The following is a 23,294-nucleotide window of genomic DNA, read 5'->3' as shown; positions in this document are numbered from 1 at the left end:
TTGCTAAATGTAGAAACAAAATTGCTGCGTTACCAACACTGCATTATTGAAAAAGATTTTTTTTCTCCTCTATATAGGTTATTTTAGGCTGGTCATCATTCGGGGCTTTAAGGGCTGAACATTGTCAGATTCTGCTCCTTCGCTAATTTCTTGGTGTAAGCTTTTTGTCTCTGTAAGGTAATTCATCTGGATTGGAGTAGTCTGTAATTAAAAGCGAGCAACATTTACATCTAAAACACCAGCTATAAATAATACACCAGCAGTGGCAAAATACTCAGCCTACAGAAGACTGCTTGTTCAATTCAGGTTATTTATATTGCAAGGGATAAATGTTCAATGTAGTATATTGAAAACAAGCCTAAAGTGATACAAGTAAAAAATAAAGTAGGTAAAAAAAAAGGGATAAAAATAAAGGTTGAAAAGTGTTCAAAAGTTATATTATATAATTTTTATTGGCAATTAGAAAATTGTCTGCTATGGTGTTTTCCTGCCTCTCACATTTAGACTGCTGGAGATAGGCAACGATACATACCGGATGGATGGATGGATGGATGGATGGATGGATGGATGGATGGATGGATGGATGGATGGATGGATGGATGGATGGATGGTGTTTTCCTTTCACAAGAGTGTTCTTGCTGTTACCATGTTAACTACAACCATAAATAAGAGATAATACGTTCTCAAAGATTAAATAAAGGATTTATTTCATAAAGGAAATAAATAATTCAGCAGTTGATTATGGTTCAAGAGGATTATTCTAACCTAATCCAATTACATTTTAAAGTTCCACATATACCACATGAAAAAGGGTATGTTTCTGTATAATTGCTGTTATTAATGTGTCCTGTCGTACTGTATGACAAAGGCCATAAATACACTCTTCTCTCTAAACGTCAATTATTGAGGCGGATACATAAAGTATACATTTCTAAGTATAAAATAAAAATGAGGCCATCATGAAACTAATCTCTTGCAACATGCTTTTTTTTTTTTTTTTTTACAATTTCCAGTGTTTGAACTGCTTTGACTCATCAATTTGTTTCATAAAATAATCTGAAAAAAGAGAAAAGGGTATTCTAAATTTCAGCTTTTAAGCCAAATGATAATAATACAAGTTGAACATGAAAAAAATTGTTTATAACATACAAATATTACCATATGTTTTGCATAAAGTCATGCACAAGCAAAGCAATATGGCTGTTTAGGAACTAAATCCCCCAGTATGAAGTGGCTCGATGAAGCCTTAGAGCTGGAATGTCCGTTTCTTCTTCCCAGACTCCTTCACTGCACAGTGCGTCACTGCACATCCCAGATTTCACAGAGCAGTGGGGTGAATTTGTGGTCATTTACTCTCCAGGATGTGAGCATTTCTGCGTGGTAGTGGTTGAGTGTCCTCAGCTCTGTCAGTCGGCCGAGGAGGCGGGCAAAGTACTGGGGCTCCTGTGGATGCTGCAGGACACACAGCTTCTTCAGCAGATTCACCATGGGCTCCTGCAGTCGCTCCACTGCCTGCTGGTCCTTCACATACGGCCGGTCTGGAGGGGAATACAGTGAACTCTGATTGTACCAAGAGCTTTCAAGAAGTATAGATATCAAAATGCAAACATGCCTCACAAGAAAAGATCCCTCACCTGGTGTGAGGATAGTTATTGCGGTGAGGAGAGCCTGTTCCTCCAGAACCATGTGGAGTTCACCAACACTTTTGTAAAAATTAAACAAGGGTGTGATGAATTCTTCTGATATACCTGCAAAAACAAATATTTTTAATGCAAATTTTTACCAATCAATGAATGAAGTGTGTTTTTTAAATGTTAAATGACCTTAGAAACAATAAAGAAGAATCTTTTTGTTTAAGAATTCAAGTATTTCCTTAACTTACTAATTTACTACATTTAATATATGCATAAATTAAACAATAGTTTAATCTAAACAGATGATCAACTTCATACAAAAGCACAGGAACAAATGTTACATTTAAAAGTCAATTCTGAACAATATACATTTGCTTGGAGAGACTAATAGAACATCCTAATCCTACTTTTAAAATACCTTTAAAGCAGAAAATAGGACTTTGAGTCCGACTCTCTAAACCAGAAATGCAATTTATGTTAACTGATGATAATGTACTACATAATGTATTACACAGACAGATTTCCAACACAGGAACCACAGATTGGATTGTTTTCTTGATTAAAAATACTATTTTAACAGGAAGGTGTTAAAGATAATCTTTGCAACATAAGTGCATAAGTTAATGAAAGTAAGAAGGGGGTGATTGGTGGACTAGTGGTTAGGGCATTGTGCTTGGAATCCAGAGGTTCTGAGTTTGAGCCCCACTCCCACAGACTGCCTGAGCAAAGACCCTTAACCCCACACTGCTTCCTGGGTGACGCACAATGGCAGCCGACTGCTCCCCAAGGGGATGGGTTAAATGCAGAAGGTGAATTTTCTTGCGCTCTACTTGTGACAGTGTAATGACAAAAAAAAAAAAAAAAAACACCGGAAAGAAGTCTGTATGTTTCTTTATCTACCAAAAACTACCTCGCAGTGAGAAGCCTATTTCATTGAAACAATGTAACCATTGTGACTAGAAATGTAAATTCAGGGAAGAATGATCTTAAAACGGAAGGAAAATACAGTATATGATGAAGCTAGTGTTGTCCAAGCTTACATCCACCATGGACAACACCTGTCCCCCCCTGCACCAGACTAAAGAGGAGCTGAGCAGCTCCTTTAGTGAAAGGCTCTTCCTGTTTGTAAAAAAGAAGAACTACTGCAGGTCATTCATCCTTGCTGCAATAAGACTTTACAATACGGCACTATAACTGCAATAACTTGTGCAATCACTAATGTGCAATCACTATTTAATACCCTGTGCAATAATCCGTTCAATAATCCTTTTAAATAACAGACTTCAGCTGTTATAGTTATCTCACTACCTCACTGTTGTTCTGTACCTGGTACGACTTTAATGAACAACGTCAAATCCACATGTGTATAAGTAACCTTAAATCTCGGCCTTATTTCTTTGTTTCATGATCCACTATATATGTGGACACACTATATATGCCCCCATACACCTTTTCCAACTTTTGGCACCTTCTTTTGACGATTGAGCCAATGTGGCAAGTGAATTTCTCCACTGTGAGATCAATAAAATCTATCTTATCTTATCTTATCCTTTCCTATCTTAGAACAGATTGCTCAAGCCAAGAATCAACAGCCAGACCATCTGGGTTTGATGGTCTGGCTGATATGGTTCCTCTAGAGCAGATTCTCTAGAGAAATAATTCCAGAAGAAAATTCCTCAGACACCAGATCATGACCTTAAGTTCAAGCATACTTAGGTTTCCCAACAGGATGATGATTTAAAGCTCATCACCAAGTTCATAACTGCACGGCTCAAAAACAGTAAAAGAGAAAAAGGAAGATGAAAGGTTTTAAAATAAATGGTTCATTAAACTTTGCCGTCCTAAACAGCGCGTTGAACTAACTTCCTGTTTAATGTTTGGAAGCTGTTGAGGCTCATCCGGCAAACTGAGTTTCTCTGTCTGCCTTGAGACATCATTATCATCACCCTCATCATCATCATCATAGAGCTTTCAGAAATGCCAGTGGGCCTCTGAGGGAAAGAGGAGCACAATGGCACTTTTGATGTTGTGATAAGAAACAATAGTCTCTTCAGACAGCTTGCTGCCTTATTCTCCCTGACTGGCCTTTAGTGTGAATATCTCTCATCCCCACCATTCACTCAGGAGCAGTGCTGAGGGACTCACTGACAAACACAAATACTTCTACCATCACGGCTGCTGTCAACGTGGTTGACATGTTGACACTTCACATACATATCAATGCTCCTTAAAACCAGCAGATGAGAAAAAGGAGGCTATTGGTATAAATGGTGAGGCAGTGTGTGGCTTGTTATAAGTTAATCCAGTTGGCTAAAAAAAGGCTGGGTTGGCTGTTCTTCACCTGAAGCGACTCAGGCATACCTGAGAAGAGTGAAACTGAACCCACTGAAGGTACATGTACGTGTAACCTACACCCAGTTTGGGATCAGTAGGTGAGTGCACATCTCTCCACTGCATCACACCGATCAAATATTAAACAAGAATCCAACCAGATTAGGCCAGACTTAACCTGACAGAACAAAAGACTGAGGAACTCATGACATTCAGCAGAACTTACTGTGTATATTTGTTTTTACAGTTAAGCCCAAAACAATTCAAAGATCTGAGAAAATTCTCCTAAACATTTCAGTAATTTTTCTCCTGAATAGAAGTGATATTATTGATGTGAAGTGAATAAGCCACATCCCCAAATTAAATCAGCTAATCAATAGTTTAATGTTTAAAATGCTCCATTTAAATAATGTGCTGTCAAATACTTCTTTAGACTGAGTCAGAACCTCTTTACAATAGAAAAGAAGTAGTTGGGTGTTTTTATTCGACAGAATTGAGCTTTGCCTATTCTATAGTGAGTAAACTCACCACTCTTGCGTATCCTCTCCTCTAAAACTTCAGTGTGTCCTTTTGGCATCTTCCTGCTGAAAACTTGAGCTGAACGCAGAAACATGGCCTCCACAGCTGAACCCTTCAGCAGAGCGATCTGATCTTCATGATCCAGAGACAGGAAACCTACAAAACAAATACTGACCTTTTCACTTTTCTGTCAGAGTTAAATGTTTTAAAATCAGAAAGAAAACCTCCTTCACCTCAAAACCCTCTTTAGCATGGTAAAATAAGACTGATTCAGTTTTTTTAACAGCTGAGTTCAGTTTTCTTGGGTGAACCTCATTGCCAGGTCTGTAGATTTAAGAAATCTACTTCTGAAATAAAAGTTAGGTAAAAGAAAAAACACTCCATCTCAAACATAATCCATTGCAGAGTAGGTTAACTCATTTAGTGACAAGCTATTGCATCCCAAATACACAAATGAGCATCTCTGCAGCTCCGACCTTTCAGATGCTGTTATCTAAAACCTTCACGCCTTCCAAGAGCCAAGTGTTTTTACACAGGTTCTTGATCTGAACAAGAATAGGGTGCATTATTATTGTTAATCCTAAAGTTTGTCTTAACCTGAATATGTATTACCAATGGCAGCACAGTTTTCTATCCCTCTCTCGTCTCTTGAATATAGGGGATATGGGATTTTTTTGTTTGTTTGTTTTATACTATACTATACTACTTTTATACTATACTACTTTTTTATTTCTTGTATTTTCTGTCTTCCCAAGTCTTCCCACTGTGGGTGTTAGGAATCCAGTTTGTGTGGTCTGTTGTTGTGGTTGTTTGTGTGCTTTTTCTCCCTCCACCATCAGGTGGTGCCCTGTCTTCGTTTGCCTTCCTGCACACCTGCGGCTCGTTGGATCATTTTCTGGAGGAGTATTTGAGCAGTGGACTGTCACTACCTCAAAGCCAGAGTGTTTGCCAGTTTTGGGAAGCTTTTCTGTGTTACAGGATACCTGGACCTTCTCTCCCCTGAAAGGAAAATACCGAGTTACACTGAGCAGGGGAAAACCTCCACATGTTCTGTTCAAGTACCCATCGGAAATCCGAGTGACAGTCCACTCCATTACTCCTCCCAGTCCAACGCTTGTCTAACCTGTCCGCCCTCCAATGTGTGCACCCTTCTCTGGAATTACCACACAGTCTGGATTCAAGGACTAACAAGGCCCCCCTCAAACTTCCGGGTCACGGCTCACTGAGTCCCAGATCCAACTTCTTTTACTCCTTCAATAAACCAGTTAAACCTTTGCCTTGTTCTCTGAGTGGTTACTCTGCATGTGGGTCAGATTCGTAACCGATCACGACAGTGGGACGATGATGGTATTTTTTATCCATGTTAAAAATTCCCAGAAAGCACTCTGACTCAAAGAAACTAGAGAATAGATGAGCACCTAACACAAAGTATTTCTGCTTTTTCTCAGAACTGTAAAATTGTGTTTTTAGCAAAAGACATTTTCTTCATTACCTGGAATATTCTTCGTGAACTCCACCAAAACCTGAACTTGGCTTGTTGCGATTTCAGTCAAGAGGAGAAAGTTTTCCTCTGTACTGTACTGGTCTTGTAGCTAGGGGAAAGAGCGTAATAAATAATAAATTAATTGTTTTTTCTAATGGATTCCATATTAATTTAATAATTCACTATCAGGCTGAACAAATCTTACCAGCTGTTTGGTAACATCCTGGGGGATTTGATGTTTGTTGTAAGCTTCTACAATGAGCTTCATGAGTGCTTCTTGCTCTTTAGTGATTTCCACCTTTTCCTTAATTTCAAACAAATACAAAATTATTATATATTTTTTACAATTTCTCTAATTGACTAAAACTGCCTTGCCTACAGTAAGGAAATGATGCATCGTGTTTACCTTTGACAGTTTGGTGGTTGAGGTGACCTGCTTGTTGTCCATGTTTTCTGTCCCCTCTGTCTCATCTCCAGTCGACCGTCCCGGGGAGGTCTTGGTGTTCTTACGGAGCCTTTTGGATTTACACTGGATCTCTGTCAGCAAACCTGTTGGCAACAATTTATTTTTTAGTTTCTGTGTTAAATGACTCACAGGTTTTTATCCAAAGCAGCTTTTTACAACCTAAAAACAAAAACATTTGATTAGACCCGTAATGAAACGACCTCTTAAAATCTAAGGAAAAGGCAGGAATTTATGCAACATCCCTGTACTTAACAGTATTTTTACCATTAAATTCAATCATTTTTGCACATATTTAAATAAATAAATAAAATTCTGATTATACCTTAAGAGAGAGAAAAAATAATCTTTTTATTTTTTTCCTGCCTAATTAGTTAAGCTCTTACTGTGGGAACAGATAGTATCACGAAGGCCTTCCATGCTGCAATATTGATCATGGCTGTCCTAAAGTATTTATGAGCAACAGGAGTCCAGTTTATCTTTCACTGCTTTTGTGCTGTCATCTACTAAAACTGGTTTCTGCAACTATACCAGTTGCCAGGCAGAAAGATGAACAACCGCTTTATTGACCACTGGTTAATGTTAACTTCTTCTAGTGTGAACCTTTTTGTTTGCCTGCTTCTATTCTAAGGAGCAAAAGAAAAGCCGGTCGTGTTGTTTGATAGAAGAGACATATAATATCCCAGGATGATCAGATAGACCCTGTCAGAATGGAGAATGAGGATTCGCCTCGGACACGAGCTCAGGATTCTTCCCATCAGTCAGTACCACGTCTGCATGTATAAATATGCTTAAAGAAACTCTCCAGACATGCAGCGATACTCACACTCTGCCAGCATGCCCATCTCTTTGCATTTTCTCAGCCTGCACTCCTGGCATTTCCTGCGCATGTACATGTCCATCTCACAGTTGCCACCACTCTTGCATTTGTACACGGCGTTCTTTGTTATGCTTCGTCTGAAGAAACCTGAACATAAGAGCAGGACAGTCACATTGCTCAATTATTTGCATTCATTGCTTTTAGTTTAAAGTAAGAGAAAAAAATGAAAACTACTGATTCTATATATATATATAAATATGTTTTAAAATCAGTTTATGAACCATACTAAATCACACACTTTAAAGTTCTCGATCAAGTAACTCTTCTGATTAGACATAAGCGAGACGTTTTGCTTTGTTCTGTAATACAAGGATTACAGAGACAAATTTTTTTTTAAATGCTGTCTTGCCTGTTGTTCTTTTATTTATTCAACATGGACTTTCTTTTCTTATAAATCTATGAATTTTAAAAGTAAACTATGATCTTAGTGTTTCATTTAGTTCTTGGTCAGATCCTCCTGTTATCAACACTGGTTTGTTTCCATCTTTTCTTATTGTCATTAACTATTTTGTGTTTCATCTGGACCTTTTTTTTTTTTTTTTTTTTTTGACCGTCTGGGTCTTGTTCATTACAGTTTTTTTTATATAATGTGTTTCTAAGTAAATATATGGGAACCGAAAGCTGAGAAATACTTCTGATTTCTTTCTTAAATGCAGTGAGCTTGTGCAAAGCAGGCAAGTATAACGATAAACTGAGATTGAGGTTCTGACTTTCAGGATAAACGGAGTCTCAAGATTATATGCTTGCTGTCTGACTCAAGCACAAAAAAATATTTTCTGTTAAACTATCTAAAAGAAACATTCATGTATTGTATACAGTCAATGATCTAACAAGCACGCAAGCTTTTTGTGCTGTATTGCCAATGAATTTGTTCCCCTATTTTAATGGCAAGAATTCTGACAAAGGCATGCAGTGAGAAAACATTGCTTTAACAGAAGCTAAGTTCCTTTTAGATTTAAGTTCTTTCTTTTAAGTGCTTTCCCTATTTATTTAAAGTGGAGATATTATGCAAAATCTACATTATAGCTATTAAATGCATTTTGTTGAGAAGCCGGAGTCTATAAAAAGTCCTGGAAAGTTTAATTTAGTCTCTCCAGGTGGTGAGTGAAATGTATTTAGAGGCTTCTTGGGTCATATTTCTTCACTTTGTTCAGTTTTCTCCATTTTATATTATGCTTTGTTAGTGTTGCCCTGCGATAGACTGGCAACCTGGGTGTATGCTGAATTTGGAACATAGATAGATGAGATAGAAGATGGATGGATAGACTTTCATTATCTAGATCTCTATAATAACGTCATATACTTCCAGCAAACAATCCACAAATCCATGATTTTTGGCTGTATTTTTGTTCTGAAGAAACAAGTTAATATATATCTGAATATTCATTAGTTCATAACCTCTTGTGACCGTGACTGGTTAAGTATTTATTTAAAACTCGTGAAATCCTTAAATAAGGAAGGAGCGTCCTTTAACAGTTTGTAGGAGTCTGTGTTTTTTATATTGAGATATTTCACAAACAAAAAAAAATGCAACTGTTTTTGGGATCTACTTAATCATATTTTATTAAACTAACTAAATATGATCAAGTAAATGGCAAAAACGTTTTCATTATTTTTCAGGGCATGTAATTTGTTTAAAAAATAATGTCAGGAACATTAATAATAGGATTACAGCTGATCTTAGTACTGTAATCAGCTGACATATTTTCTACTATTGCTCGCAAATATTATTTTTCATTCAGCATTCAAAACTTAACTCAAAGTTCGATTAAATCCATTCGGATTGGTGTTAATTTTAACACTTAAAGTGTTACTTTAACACTGGAAGATTTAGTGTGAATCTGTGAAAATGCACAATCTTGTATTTCACCTGTTCCCCTGTCTAAAGGTATTCCAATCTTTAGCCTCCATCAAGCAGTTGATCTATATAATATAGTTAGACTCACCAAAAATAGTAACATATTTGGACTCATTAACTTTGGGACAGTGACTGGACATTCTGACACCATTAACCACAAAGAAACACAGCGAAGAGACAGCACTCGGGTTACTCTTGCATTGTGTAGGAGTAATGTGAGAAGGAATCCAATCGGGGCGCAATTACCACACAGATCTGAGTCTATTCTCAGTGAAACTGCGGCACAGGTCAGCTGCCACACTCCTGGCATTGTCCAGCATGGCAGTGTGGAATTACACTCACATCCCTTCAGCCTGCTGTTCGCCAGGAATCCCGCTGGATTCACCTTGTAATAAAAGCACAGGGAGGGGCTGCTGAAGGTCACAATGGTGCTTTCAGCCAGTTAATAATTTGTAAACGGAAAACGACTCATAAAGTGCTCACTCCCACTCTTATGTACAGTCATTGAGTTTTTTCTCTTGAACACAGCACCAGTCGGTCAGAGTTTAAACTAACCAATGTTGTGGAATAGATTGGTTTATTATCTTTCATTTGTGAGTAATTAAAAATTCTCTCAGCAGCATTTAGTTAACAGTGTCCAGGTATTTCTAAGCTGCTTTTTTTTTTTTTTTTTTTTTTTTATCTTTAACTCCCTTTTAAATGTGCGGCATTATTAAAAGGATCCGAATTATTTTGTCCTGGATAGAAAAGTCCTTAAACATGTTTTACATGTTGCATAACTCTGGCAGCTGTTGTCTCATGCACACAAAAGATTCTTATCCACATGTTTGTACGGTAGAAAAAAAAAAAGCAGTCCTGTCATTAACAGGTTCTAAAGGTCTATGGAGATGAAAACAGACATTTCCGATGCGGGGCAAATGTCGCTGAGCTTTTAGGTATACCATAACTGCCTTCAACTGGACTTTAAACAAACTTTAGCCAGTTCTGAGAATGCAGTGCTTTGCCAAAGTCTTATACTTTGTGAATTATTTCCACACTTTGTCACCTTTGAGATGTGTAAAGTATTTTTTCAAGAATTTAGGCGAAAGATCAACACTACAGCAAGTAATTTGCTTGTTTTCAGTTTTTTACAGCTAAAGATCTCTCTGTTAAGTTCTCAGAGGTTTGCCAGAGAACATTAATGAATCAACAGAAGACTGAAAGAGGGACAATGTAAGAGAAAATACAGGTAAAGTCCAAAGTGGGGTTTGACATGAAAATGCTACATAAAACATTTTCATCACTGTTGAAAAATCTTTAAACGTATCAAGGAGCTCTCTTCAATCATTTGTCTGACCTTGAAATACAGCGGCAGCGCTACAGGTCCATGTAGACACGAGATCCACCTAAATTGATAGGCTGGACAAGCTGAGCATTAATCAGAGATAGAGGCCCATGTTTACTCTGGAGGAGCTGCAGAGAATCACAGCTTAGGTAACAATGATGTAGACTAAACAACTTGTAAACATGCGCTCCACATAACTGGCCTGCTAGCAAGGTGAAAAGGAGAAACCCAATGTTGAACGAAAGCCAGAAAAAATACTTTTTCGCCACAAGACGTGAAATATGTTGAGGACATAAAAAGATTATGGCCTTGAGGTTAGGCCATGGCAAAGTACTATTTCTGACAGGAAAGTAGCTTTGCAGGTTCTCCTTAAAATATCTACCTCGTGATTAGAATTGGTAGTGGCAGTGTAATGCTGTGGGGATGCTATTCTTTAGGGACAAAGTTGATGGGAAGATGAATGGAGCTAAACTTGGGATGGGCATAGACAAATAATCTTTTAGAGGCTACTAATCATTTGATATTTACAAGTACTACTGGTGGTTATAAGGCTGCCATAGGGGGTACTCTGAAGAATTTATTGGGTTATTTCTAAGATGACTATGAAATTCCAACTTTGAAGTTTTATATCTTTGAAAATATTAAAGTCATAATTAAACCACACTCTAAGATCAGTTATGCAGTTCAGATCCATAAGAATGGAAAGGTTGTGTTTACCTGGTGTTATTTGAAGTAGCTAAGAAGTTTAAGATATTATATCACATAATATTCATGTATTAAAAAGTGTGCTGTAAAAGTTCAATCCTAAATACAACAGATAATCTGTGTAAATCTGTTGCTCACAGATGCTTTTCATCCAATCTGAAGGAATTAAGTGTCTCTGAACGTCAGGAACGTCAGGCTTTAAAGATTGAGGAGAAAAATTGGTTCAATTATGTGTTTTATATATATATATATATATATATATATATATATATATATATATATATATATATATATATAGAGAGAGAGAGAGAGAGAGAGAGAGTGACGTAACATGTGAGTTTCTATATAGTTGTGTATTTTGTGGAAACTCCACACACCTTTACATCCTTCACAAGTGAGAGCATTGTAGTGGTATCCAGAGGCCTTGTCTCCACAGACTACACACAGTTCCTCCCCTTTGATTCTTCCGGCTTGGCTCAGGTGCCGGTTCCTTTTGCACACAGCAGGCACAACAGAGGACCCCTCGTCCATATCGGCCCCATAACTGCCCTCCAGGGGCCCTTTCCTCAGTTCATACAAGCCCATGTGGGAGTACCATTCGTCTCCACCGTATGGAGGATAATAGTTCTGAGTGGAGTAGTACGGAGTGGTGGACATGTTTGGTTCCATGGATGGATACTGCATGCTGGGGTACGTGGTGAATGGTAAGATGTCAGAGTCCTGTAGAAGTGGACTGCTTTGATCTGCCAAGATGTCTGAAAATGGAAAAAGGGAAAGACTTTAGAAAAATAAACAATACAGATTTTATTGAGCTCTCGAATAGCCATAAATTTAACACCCTCAAAGGACCTATTGAGACATTTTGTGTTATATTTTAACATTTCCACACGGCCATTCTCACTGTGCACAGGGCCCAAACATGCTAAAATAAAGATATAAAAATGCTAAGTTTTGTTTCTTTGGTTCTTTTTTATATTGAGACATGCAAAAGAACCAAAAACCTTAAAGTTAATTTCCATTCTTCTTCTACCCCTTGTTGATCAGGGTCATGACGTGCTGGTGCCAATCTCCAGCAGTCTATGGATTAAAAGGCAATGTACACCCTGGATGGGTTGCCAGTCCATCACAGAACAACAATGATACATACAACCATGCACAAACAATCTATCTTTGTGGGAACTATTGACTTCCATTCATTTCCCACTTAGTTCTACGGCCTAACCAACACGTACCTTAGCCTAAACAAAACCTAAACTCAATTCACACCTTAACCCTAAACTTAACCCTCATTCCAAGAGGAGAACTTCCCCTCATGGGGACCAGTCATTGACCCCTAAAAGTATCTATAAGTCCCCAAAATGTAGTATATTCTTTGATTCCCAACCAATTAACCAAAACATGGCGACATATATACACGTTCACACTTAAGGACAACTTAGAAATGCTGATTAACATAGCAGCCATGTTTTGGAATGTGGAGTAGCTGGAGTACCTGGATAGAACCAATACATGCACAGCAAGAAAACATAAAGTCTATACTGAATGATCTTTGGCTGGGAATCAAACCCAGGACCTTCCTGCAGCGAGGCAAACCAAGCAACAGACTATTCTACCATGCATTTCAGTAAAATAATTCAGTTTGCATACAACCTTAAGTATGCTTTTGTTATGCAGTAACATATATTAAAAGATTGAACAAAAAATATCTTAATTTCACTGGAAGAACCAAAAAAGAATCAGCCACATTTCAGGGTAAGTTAGGAAGTGTTTTTTTGATGGCCAATGGGAAAACATTTGATTTTCTGAATTCTTCTCCCTCAAAATGTCCAATACAAGCAAATTGGTGGATTATTTAAAATTTGCCTCATAGGGAATAACTTCTAGAATATAAGGCATCTTTTTCAGACTCTCTTATGTAAGCCAGCTGATAGTTAGCATTTTATTACCTTCTGTAGCGTTATTATCAGTATAAAATTTATCTATGTTATTTTATTTTGTTTTAGTAATATCATTAATATATACATCTCCTAATCTGAGGTATGAGGTCAAATGAAGCTTCATGTTCAGTAGGTAGCGGTTTGTCCAGCTGCCAAGCAGCTGCTTGGAGTCCCCTCTGTCTTGGTCATGTCAATGAGCAAGACACTTCACCAACCTTATCATATGGTTTAAAACCTTTTAGTTTTTTTGTTGTTTCAGATAACTAACTAAATATATAAGGTAAAGCCTGCAGTTTCACTTTCAATTTCAAGCCTCCACTATAATGGAGTGAGAAATATCCATAATTTTAGTATAGTGTAAGGCCAGTTCTATACCAATGGGACATATTCCATGGAAAAAATAAGCTCATACTTTTTAGGTTAGTCCGAACAAATTGTTGGGATCTGGAGGTCTGTTCACCTTTCTCCAGCAGAGGGCGTTCTAGGTCTCCTGGGGCTGAAGCTGACCACCACACCTGCGGCTCATGAGCTCATCAGGGGACCAGCATTTAAGGAGGGGCAGAGCTACAATCCAACACCAGAGTGTTTGCCAGTTATGGTTAGCAAGCCTGAGCCAACCTGCCTGTCTGAATCTCTGACTCCCCTGAAGCCTGAACCTAATCTGCTTTTTGTCCTCTCTGCTTCTCAGGAAGAACCTGCCTGGAAACCCAACTCAGTCTGAAACCTGCCTGCCCACTCTCATCAAGAACTGAGAGAGAAGCTCTGAACCTGCTCAGTAAGATTATCTGCTCTGCCCTGCCTCTGCCTAGCCCTCTGCCTGCCTTCTGCCTCTGGACCCTCCTGGTTCCCCCCTTCTACCGCTCTGCTCAACCTCTGATCAGGTATAGACTTGCAAACATCAAACCTGCAAGTTCACTGAAAGACTGCTAACCAATCTGTCCCTTTCTGCAGTAAAAACCAGTCGTGACCAGACCGGACCCAGTTTATCCCAGAACCAGTGTTTTTTATTGTGATTTACTTCAATAAACCTTGTGAACTTTTTCCCAGTCTCTGAGTGTTCTGCATGTGGCTTAGATTCCTGAAGCCAACATGACACAAATTCTCACTTCACTGCAGCATCATGTCTCCCTAAACTATCCCAACAGATTTAATGAGCCGTATGCACTCAACTTCTTATTAAATGTAAATCAGCTCTTTTGTTTCCTGTCTTTTTCTATTGGAGGAACTGATTAATCCAGGTGTGCCTGACCTCAGTTACAAAGACTAGACACACCTAAATTAATCAGTTAATCCAGTAATGAAAAAGGAAACAAAAGAGCTGCCTTAAGTTCAGGAAGTCATGGAGTTGTGCATAGAGCCCATTGTGTAACAAGGAAAACATTTATATAGGCGATTATAGTAAAATACGTTTTGTGTTTAAAATTAAGATTATAAAACAAGAGGTATAAAATCAGCTAATATTTTGTAACCCATAAGAACATTCATCAACGTTGATTTCAATCACATTGTGATGATCAATTTTTAGTGCAGCTTTAATTATATAGACCATTTCATTGAATATAAATGGTGGAATTTAAGTGTCAGTGATATAGAGAATACCAAGAAATTAACCATGAAAGCCACCCCAGAAATATAATGTACAGCTAAATGAATGAAAACAAAACTGCGTCAGACGGAAGGTAATAAAACACAAGAATCTGACAAGATCTCTATCAAAGGTAGATAATGACTGTGAGGATGCGAGGATAAAAATTTGATAACAGAACCAGGCGTGCTAGAAGAGACACTTAAATAGCCAATATATATTTATTTAAAGTACAAAACCATGGAAACCTTATCAAAAGCAATCCATTTGATTTTCACACAAAAAATGGCTTCAGACTGATAAAAAATACTGTTTGGGGGTCAAGAATCATAAAAAGAAAGCAGCAATATATATGTTTCTATTAAAACTACAAGCTAGTGAATCTTTTCCCAGTAAAAAACATCTCATCTGCTTATATCACACTGGCAAGCACAAAAAACCATAAAGCCATTAATGATTAACAGCCTCTTTGCACACAGTAATCTGCCTTTTAAGACCAATGTACAGTAACATTTAACTACAAGATTATACTGATGTGCTCATAAGGATGCTGTAAGGTTGATAAACCAGTAAACCAACTTTCAGGACAAGATCATTCATCTATCAGCTTCTTAAACAAACAGAAATAGCCTCAGAAAAACTAGGTTTGAAACAAAGAGATGCCCTTATGATATTTGTTGAAAATATTGGATCACTAACCTCTTGAAGTCTGTGTCTGGACCATGGCCTTTTCCATGTGACCAGACACACAGACTATTGTTTTTCACTTTCTGACATCCACAATCCTGCTGTGATTTCGGTCCTTTTCCGGAGTCTTAACACCCACATCATCTTCAGCTCCTACCTGTTTAACTGAGCCTTCGCTAAAGACACAAAAAGCATCTTGCTGCCCGGTTGAGAAATGCCATAGGGGAGCAAAGGTTGTCGAGGCTAATCATTAACCTCCGAGTTAAGATGTCTCTGCATCATTACAGGTAGCTGGCTGATTCAGGAGTTTGGGTTCAAATGGACTGCTACTGTATGACAGCTGGATTTCCACATTGTCATTTATAAATTCCAAAGGTAAAGAATCCCAATTACTCGCATTGTTGGCAGTAAAAACTGTTTATTAAATCAGATGAGCATGAAATTGAGGATTGTGGATTTTTATTTACAGCAATGACCCGTCCTTGTACAGAAAGTCATATACTGTTATTGCTGGAAGGACAATCCTCTGTAACGATTGATTTTACAGTTTTACAGAGCTTTATGTTTTCGACTGAAGGTGCTCTCTGTGGTTCTATGGTTTATTGGGTGAAAGGTTTACTGAGGAATTTGTGTAACAAGCCTTTACTTGGAGGAAATATTACCATTATATGCAGAAGATACTTGGATACATCTACTATTAATACTGTGGATGTTATTTCTCCTTAGAAAATGTCTTATTGTCCTTGAGGAATTTAAGCATTTCTTTTAAATTTAGAAATCTTATCTAAGTTGTACCAATCCTGAAATATTGGTTGACCTGTATTTATTGACATAGCCTTGAAGAATTTTACAATTCCGGTGTGAAAATACTTAGGCAAGTTGTTTGGAAAACTTGCATAAACTTGCATATATATATATATATACATATATATATATATATATATATATATATATATATATATATATATATATATATATATATATATATATATATATATATATATATATATATATATATATATATATATATATATATATATATATATATATATATATATATATATATATATATTTAACTGAGAAATATTCAACATTTGTGACCCTGCTTGAAGATTTATTGTACATAATGATGATGTAGTCTATTAAATTTAATTACATTAAGCTAGTTTTTAATAGGATAATCTACACTTTCTCTCATGTCCAACCCCTACATTCTGTTTGTTGTACAGTGACCTTCTTAGCTTACACATTCCTGTTAAAATATCAATTTCCATGATATCAAAAAATGTGATTATTAAAAGAAAAATACAACAAATCTTTCATCTTTAGGGTGATATCAATCATCTTTAATTTTACTGAAAAATCAAAGCGATGTGTTAACCAAAGGCCAGGCAATTTTATTTATATAGCACATTTCAGGGGTAAGACAAAGTGTTTTATATGAGAAAAAAACAAGAAAGAGAACAGAGCATTGCAGTGCTTTAGATGCAACACAAATATTGAAAGAGAATAAAAGTGATGCATTAAAATAAGAGGATTATTCATATTAAAAAGGAATAAAAGATTAAGAAAATGAAACTGAGGTTAGACTGGATACTTAACTAAAATAGTTAGATAGCAAAATCAAAAGGAAATTCAAAACCAATATGTTTTTAATTTAAAACAACTGAGGATTTCAGTGCTTTTACAACTTTCTGGGAGTTTACTGCAGATTAGTGAAGCTTAGGAACCCCCGGTCCTCTGATGACATTTAAATGTGCAGCTGCGTTATCTGCATAGTTATAGAAACTTAAATTGTTTTGTTTTTTTTTAAGATCTGAGTTAGGGTTAATAGATATTCATTAAAAAAGGCCCTAAGATGGACCCTTGGGGAACGCCAGACCCAGCTTTCCGAGTGGTGTAATGAACTGTCATCACTAGTGTTGAATGCTGTATTATTAGGTTCACTAATACCAGCACTCTGGTTCTTTTACAGGCTGCTTTTATAAGGATGTCACTGAACATCTTGACAAGTGCAATCTCTGGGAGCATGAAAGCATGACTAGAAGACGGGTTTATGTAGAAGTTTTTTAAAAGTCCTCTGTGGTGATGGGAGACATATTGTGCTGCTTATCTCGGGCTGATATGTTTGACCAAAAATACATGGCAAAAAACCTATGAAGAAGTTCATGTCCAACATTTTTGCAACTTTGGCAACGAGATAAAAAGCTAAGAGTGAAAGAATCTTGGCATGGAAGAGAAGTATCCTCCAGTTGTAGTAATATTAGGAGAAGAAATAAATTTTAAAAAACAATGATATAACGACGTTGCATTAGCTTTGGTAAAGTATTTATTGAGTTTACTTTCAATGTTCAGTCTTCTTCTTGCCTAATCACCATGCTAAATCAACTGTGTGGTGAAAAGCATTCAACTATGCAATCCAGTTAAATAAATGAGATAGATTCACTCAGTCGGCATTTAACTATCCTTCTTTTCGAAGAGAAAAGAAGACAATCATAGCAGCCTAATAGCTCAATGCCTCTCTCCCTCCCACATTCAGGACCTAGAAGCTACACCAACGTAGAATCTCCAGACCTCCTGCATTACATTAATGCAGTCTACTGTGTATATAGTATATAGCTATATACCATATATTGTATATAGTATATTGTATGTTTTATATTGTTTATAGCTATAGATCCTGTATTCTGTAGATATATCTAATTTGTCTGCACCATCAACACCAAGCCAAATTCCTTGTAAGTGCAAATCTACTTGGCAATACATCTTTTGATATCAGTCTGGAGAAGAGTCCAGAAGGTTTCACAGCATCATTTTTATTCTGTAGCACACAAAAAGCATAAATAAAGAAAATATTAAATATCAGTTTGATTCCTAAAATTTGACTTTTTTTCAAGATGTTTAAACAACATGCAAACTGGTCAAGAGGCCATAAGCAACACACAAAGTGTAAAGATTAAAAAAAAAAAACCCTCAAACTTGTGTGTATTCAGCTTTGTGTTTCCCACAAAGCTAAAATCTTAAAAGAATCTCAATGAATTGAAGCAAGAATTCTAATTACTTATCGGATCAGATGAAGGGGGTCATAAACAGGAAATGTGCTAATGGATTGATTTCATGAACTTTTGTCAGGGAGACCAGCTAAATATTCTCAATTTAGAAAGACTTCTACAAAAGACAATTAGTTAGTGAAGAAAGAAAATGAGAAGGAAAGTATTAGTTTGAGGATACTGTGTTGGTGAACCTGTTTTTACAGTCCAGCGGATTCAGTTGAATTGCACAGGATGTCAAGTTGGACAACTGCTCCGAAGTACAGGTGCTGGTCATAAAATTAGAATATCATGAAAAAGTAGATTGATTTCAGTAATTCCATTTAAAAAGTGAAACTTGTATATTATATTCATACATTACATACAAACTCATATATTTCAGATGTTTATTTTGTTTAATTTTGATGATTACAAATGACAACAAATGAAAATCTCAAATTCATCATATCAGAAAATTAGAATATTACTGAAGACCAATAAAAACAAAGGATTTATAGAAATGTTGGCCAACTGAAAAGTATGAACATGAAAAGTATGAGCATGTACAGCACTCAGTATTTAGTTGGGCCTCCTTTGGCCTGTATTACTGCAGCAATGCGGCGTGGCATGGAGTCGATCAGTCTGTGGCACTGCTCAGGTGTTATGATAGCCCAGGTTGCTCTAATAGTGGCTTTTAGCTCTTCTGAATTGTTGGGTCTGGTGTATTGCATCTTCTTCTTCACAATACCCCATAGATTTTCTATGGGGTTAAGGTCAGGAGAGTTTGCTGGCCAATTAAGAACAGGGATACCATGGTCCTTCAACCAGGTACTGGTAGCTTTGGCACTGTGTGCAGGTGCCAAGTCCTGTTGGAAAATGAAATCTGCATCTCCAAAAAGTTGGTCAGCTGCAGGAAGCATGAAGTGCTCTAAAACTTCCTGGTATGTGGCTGCGTTGACCCTGGACCTCAGAAAACACAATGGACCAACACCAGCAGATGACATGGCACCCCAAACCATCACTGACTGTGGAAACTTTACACTGGACTTCAAGCAACGTGGATGAAGTGCCTCTCTTCTTTTCCTCCAGACTCTGGGACCTTGATTTCCAAAGGAAATGCAAAATTTACTTTCATCAGAGAACATGACTTTGGACCACTCACCAGCAGTCCAGTCCTGTTTCTCTTTAGCCCAGGCAAGACGCTTCTGACGCTGTCTGTGGTTCAAGAGTGGCTTGACACAAGGAATGCGACAGCAGAAACCCATGTCTTTCATACGTCTGTGTGTGGTGGTTCTTGAAGCACTCACTCCAGCTGCAGTCCACTCTTTGTGAATCTCCCCCACATTTTTGAATGGGTTTTGTTTCACAATCCTCTCCAGGGTGCGGTTATCTCTCTTGCTTGTACATTTTTTTCGACCACATCTTTTCCTTCCCTTCGCCTCTCTATTAATGTGCTTGGACACTGAGCTCTGTGAACAGCCAGCCTCTTTAGCGATGACCTTTTGTGTCTTGCCCTCCTTGTGCAAGGTGTCGATGGTCGTCTTTTGGACAACTGTCAAGTCAGCAGTCTTCCCCATGATTGTGTAGCCTATAGAACTAGACTGAAAGACCATTTAAAGGCTTTTGCAGGTGGTTTGAGTTAATTAGCTGATTAGAGTGTGGCACCAGGGGCCATCAATTTTTAACCTTTTCACAATATTCTAATTTTCTGATATGATGAATTTGAGATTTTCATTTGTTGTCATTTGTAATCATCAAAATTAAACAAAATAAACATCTGAAATATATGAGTTTGTATGTAATGTATGAATATAATATACAAGTTTCACTTTTTAAATGGAATTACTGAAATCAATCTACTTTTTCATGATATTCTAATTTTATGACCAGCACCTGTATTCATCAAGGTTTCATTTTTTCAAACCCCGGTATTTTAATAGGGGTGTGTAGACTTGAGAGCATCTGTAAATTATTTACTTCTTTATCAAATCAGTCTGGATTGCAGCGAGTTTTATGTCATCATAAACCTGAAAGTGTGAGCACACCTACTCTTGCTCTTGCATCACCTCTCTATCAGACCATATTTAGTCACACAGTATAAAAAAATTACTTTAAATTTACAATGTCTTAAAAGTCTATCTTTTCTTTTTCTATTTTTATTTCCTGGTCTTTGTTTCACCTGCCAAATAAACTTACCAAAGAAGTGAGCGCTCTCAGAGATGGAGAACTCATCGCTGGGTGGGATTTGCAGCGGTCCCACCACATTGATCTCGGGGCCCTCCCACTCATTCATTCAGAGGTGTTTTTGTGGTACCAACTTAAAAAAAATATGTATGTGTTGTGATATGTCTGTGTTTGCTCCTGCAAAAAAAAAAAAAAAAAAAGATATGCATGATTTTAGTAACTTGCTGCAGCTTAAAAAAAAACCCCCAAAACAATCAATAAACCACTGAAATCCCTGAAATAATGATGGTGTAATTAATCACATACACACCTGACAGGTCTGGTCTCCCACACAGAGATATGACGTCCAGTAGCTGTAAGCAGGAAGGAAAAGAATGAAGGACAGGTCATTGCAAGGCCTTATTAACAGCAAATCATAGAAGACAGACAGGCTAGTCTGTATTTTCACTTCTTATATCTTCTCTTTTCATCATGCATCAAAATCTTCAGCTGATGTGCAAGATCTCTGATGTCACTGCCTGTGTACTCGTTAAAGATCTTTATAGTTAGTTGGACTATAACAAATAAAACCCAGATGCATTTAAAGACAATCAAAAAGTTCTACAATATTCTCCTTTAGGAAGGTCACAAAATGGTCAAATTGGACATTATTGACAGCAAAGCCACATCGCTTTAATTAAGTCAGTGTAATTTCCCTTGAGATAAAAAAAGCAGCACACATGGATTCAGTAACCTTCACCCCACATAAAAGCTAAGCATACAGTGGCAGTTAATATAGGCATGAAAAAGGAAAGTGTGTTATCTGACCTGTTTTAAGCAGGAGAATACGAACAGAGAGGATGATCAAAGCAGCACAAAATAGAATCAAACAAAACAGATCCAAAAACAACAGATAATTCTGGGAAAAAGTTTTTTAACCTGTTGTAGTTTTATACTAGAAATCAGAGAATCTATAGGCTGCCTTAGAGCTGCACTTATTTACATGTCTCCTTTTAGTGTTTTGTTCTTTATCTTTTTTTTTTAATAACTGTTTCTATCTTTTGTGTGTGTGTTACAAATGGATTTTTATGTCGGACTCAGGAGACAGAAAAAAAGATCCTTACAGGAACAAAAAAACTATTAAGATAATGTTTTATGATGAACAAGATATCATACAAGATATCAGATAGCCAAAAGTAATAGATAAACATCATATATATTCCCCGGACGCCGCACAATGGCAGCCCACTGCTCCCCAAGGGGAGGGGTTAAATGCAGAGAAGTAATTTACCTCTGGGATTATTGAAGTATTAAAAAAAAATACAAAATAAAATCATCTCCAGCTCAAAAGAAATACAGGAATAAAACAGAAATCTTTCAAAGTTATGCACAAACTTTTAAAAATGTCAAACAAAAGAAAATTTAAATCTGGATGTGTTTCTATCGGTTGGAGCAAGTTAACCACCCAATTTAAAGCATTGAGATAATGTTATGGTTTCAAAATAAACATTTAGATTTAAACATAGCAAATGCTTTAATGTAGCAGACTTTTTCTTTCTAACATTTTAATGTATGTACTTTTCATTTTGTTAGTCATCCACCAATTAACCCGGAAACATCTGTCACAAAAATTGTACTACAAGCATCATTCTTCATATTTAGTAAGAACTCATTTATGTCAAACGATTAAATAAAAAAAAACAACCAGTTTCCTTTAATGTAATGAGAAGCATCTTCAAAAACCATAGTAACTGTAAAGCATGGCGGTGGAATCATAATCATTTGAGTTTGCTTAGAAGCCACGGGGCCCTGGACCTTGCAGTTATTAACAGCTCCTCTCTAAATAAAAATGTTCAGCAGTTAGTTTGATGTCATCCAACATATCAAGACTATCCAAAGCTGGATCACAGATAGTGGTCTTGTAAATAACTGCAAATCAATGGGAAGAAGTTGAAATAATTATAAATATTGTATTATATTATCCAACAATTATTGAATAATTGTTGCAATGGCCTAGCCAGAGCCCCGATCTCAAATGGAAGTGTTGTGCAGAGACCTACAGAGAACCCCTACAGAAATGGATGTCCACAAGCCTTTAATAACTTAATCAATGCTGTAAACGAGAACAGAACTAAATCTTTCCACTTCAGTACAAACAAATGAATCGATAATGTCACAAACAACCTAAGTTATTAAAGTTATAATTCTAGGAGCAAGTTCATAGGGTGTACTTAGTTTTACTCTTTCCTATAAACATATTGATCGTCATGGAAAGTGTTTCTCTTTTCGGTACAAACATCTCCAACCCTTTGCTCACCCCCTGTCTGACAGTTCTTACCTTCACCTGGTCGGCTGATGTGAAAAACTTTCCTCTGTCTTTATACACTTCCCGATTCCCACGTTGTGAGCTACTGGTCCATCAATATTTAGGAGTGAACATCAAGTTGAATGTGTCGGACCGCAGTGAGAGGATTTGCGACCAGTTGAGGTCAGAGGGAGAAATGGATGGTGGTTATTAATTAAACTGTCCATTCCTGTCCATGTCAACCCACTCCCCCCCTGTACTTTTTTATCAGAACACGACAACAGGCCACCCTATGAATTCCCACTCACACACACAAACATAACACACATCATTAGCGTGGCTCAAACAGCTGCTGGGATCACTAGCAGCCAAGATGATGTGCATTCCAGCA

The 23,294-nt window shown here is 37.1% G+C and overlaps 1 protein-coding gene across 2 annotated transcripts; it reads right to left on the bottom strand.

Moving 5' to 3' along the window:
* Window positions 1-683: 683 nt before the first annotated feature.
* On the bottom strand, window positions 684-23,094 carry nr1h4 (nuclear receptor subfamily 1, group H, member 4). 2 transcript variants are annotated; one of them, XM_038299889.1, is made up of 11 exons: window positions 22,937-23,094; window positions 20,930-20,972; window positions 20,632-20,796; window positions 11,575-11,952; window positions 7,257-7,397; window positions 6,374-6,516; window positions 6,173-6,271; window positions 5,977-6,076; window positions 4,494-4,640; window positions 1,635-1,748; window positions 684-1,538 (listed from the first exon to the last, which is right to left on the bottom strand). In XM_038299889.1, the coding sequence occupies exons 3-11, from the start codon at window positions 20,726-20,728 to the stop codon at window positions 1,300-1,302; spliced, it is 1,458 nt and encodes a 485-aa protein (XP_038155817.1). In that variant the 5' UTR covers window positions 20,729-20,796; window positions 20,930-20,972; window positions 22,937-23,094; the 3' UTR covers window positions 684-1,299. The 2 variants fall into 2 exon arrangements, with proteins under 2 accessions (XP_038155817.1, XP_038155818.1); XM_038299890.1 differs by lacking the exons at window positions 20,632-20,796; window positions 20,930-20,972; window positions 22,937-23,094 and adding an exon at window positions 15,419-15,597.
* Between the last annotated feature and the right edge of the window lie 200 nt (window positions 23,095-23,294).

The sequence above is a fragment of the Cyprinodon tularosa genome, unplaced genomic scaffold (assembly GCF_016077235.1).
Source record: "Cyprinodon tularosa strain WSP-4 unplaced genomic scaffold, ASM1607723v1 ctg44, whole genome shotgun sequence".
NCBI classification, from domain to species: domain Eukaryota; kingdom Metazoa; phylum Chordata; class Actinopteri; order Cyprinodontiformes; family Cyprinodontidae; genus Cyprinodon; species Cyprinodon tularosa.
Note: the sequence above shows the minus strand (reverse complement) of the source record. Positions and strands in the feature narration are given on the sequence as shown.

Coding starts and splice junctions, on each gene's coding strand:
- nr1h4 (XM_038299889.1), bottom strand. CDS start 20,728: ATGAATGAGTGGGAGGGCCCCGAGATCAATGTGGTGGGACCGCTGCAA. Junction 11,953..20,631: donor TGAGAGCGCTCACTTCTTTG/GTAAGTTTATTT, acceptor TTCCATTTTCAG/ACATCTTGGCAGATCAAAGC. Junction 6,077..6,172: donor AGGATGTTACCAAACAGCTG/GTAAGATTTGTT, acceptor TCTTTCCCCTAG/CTACAAGACCAGTACAGTAC.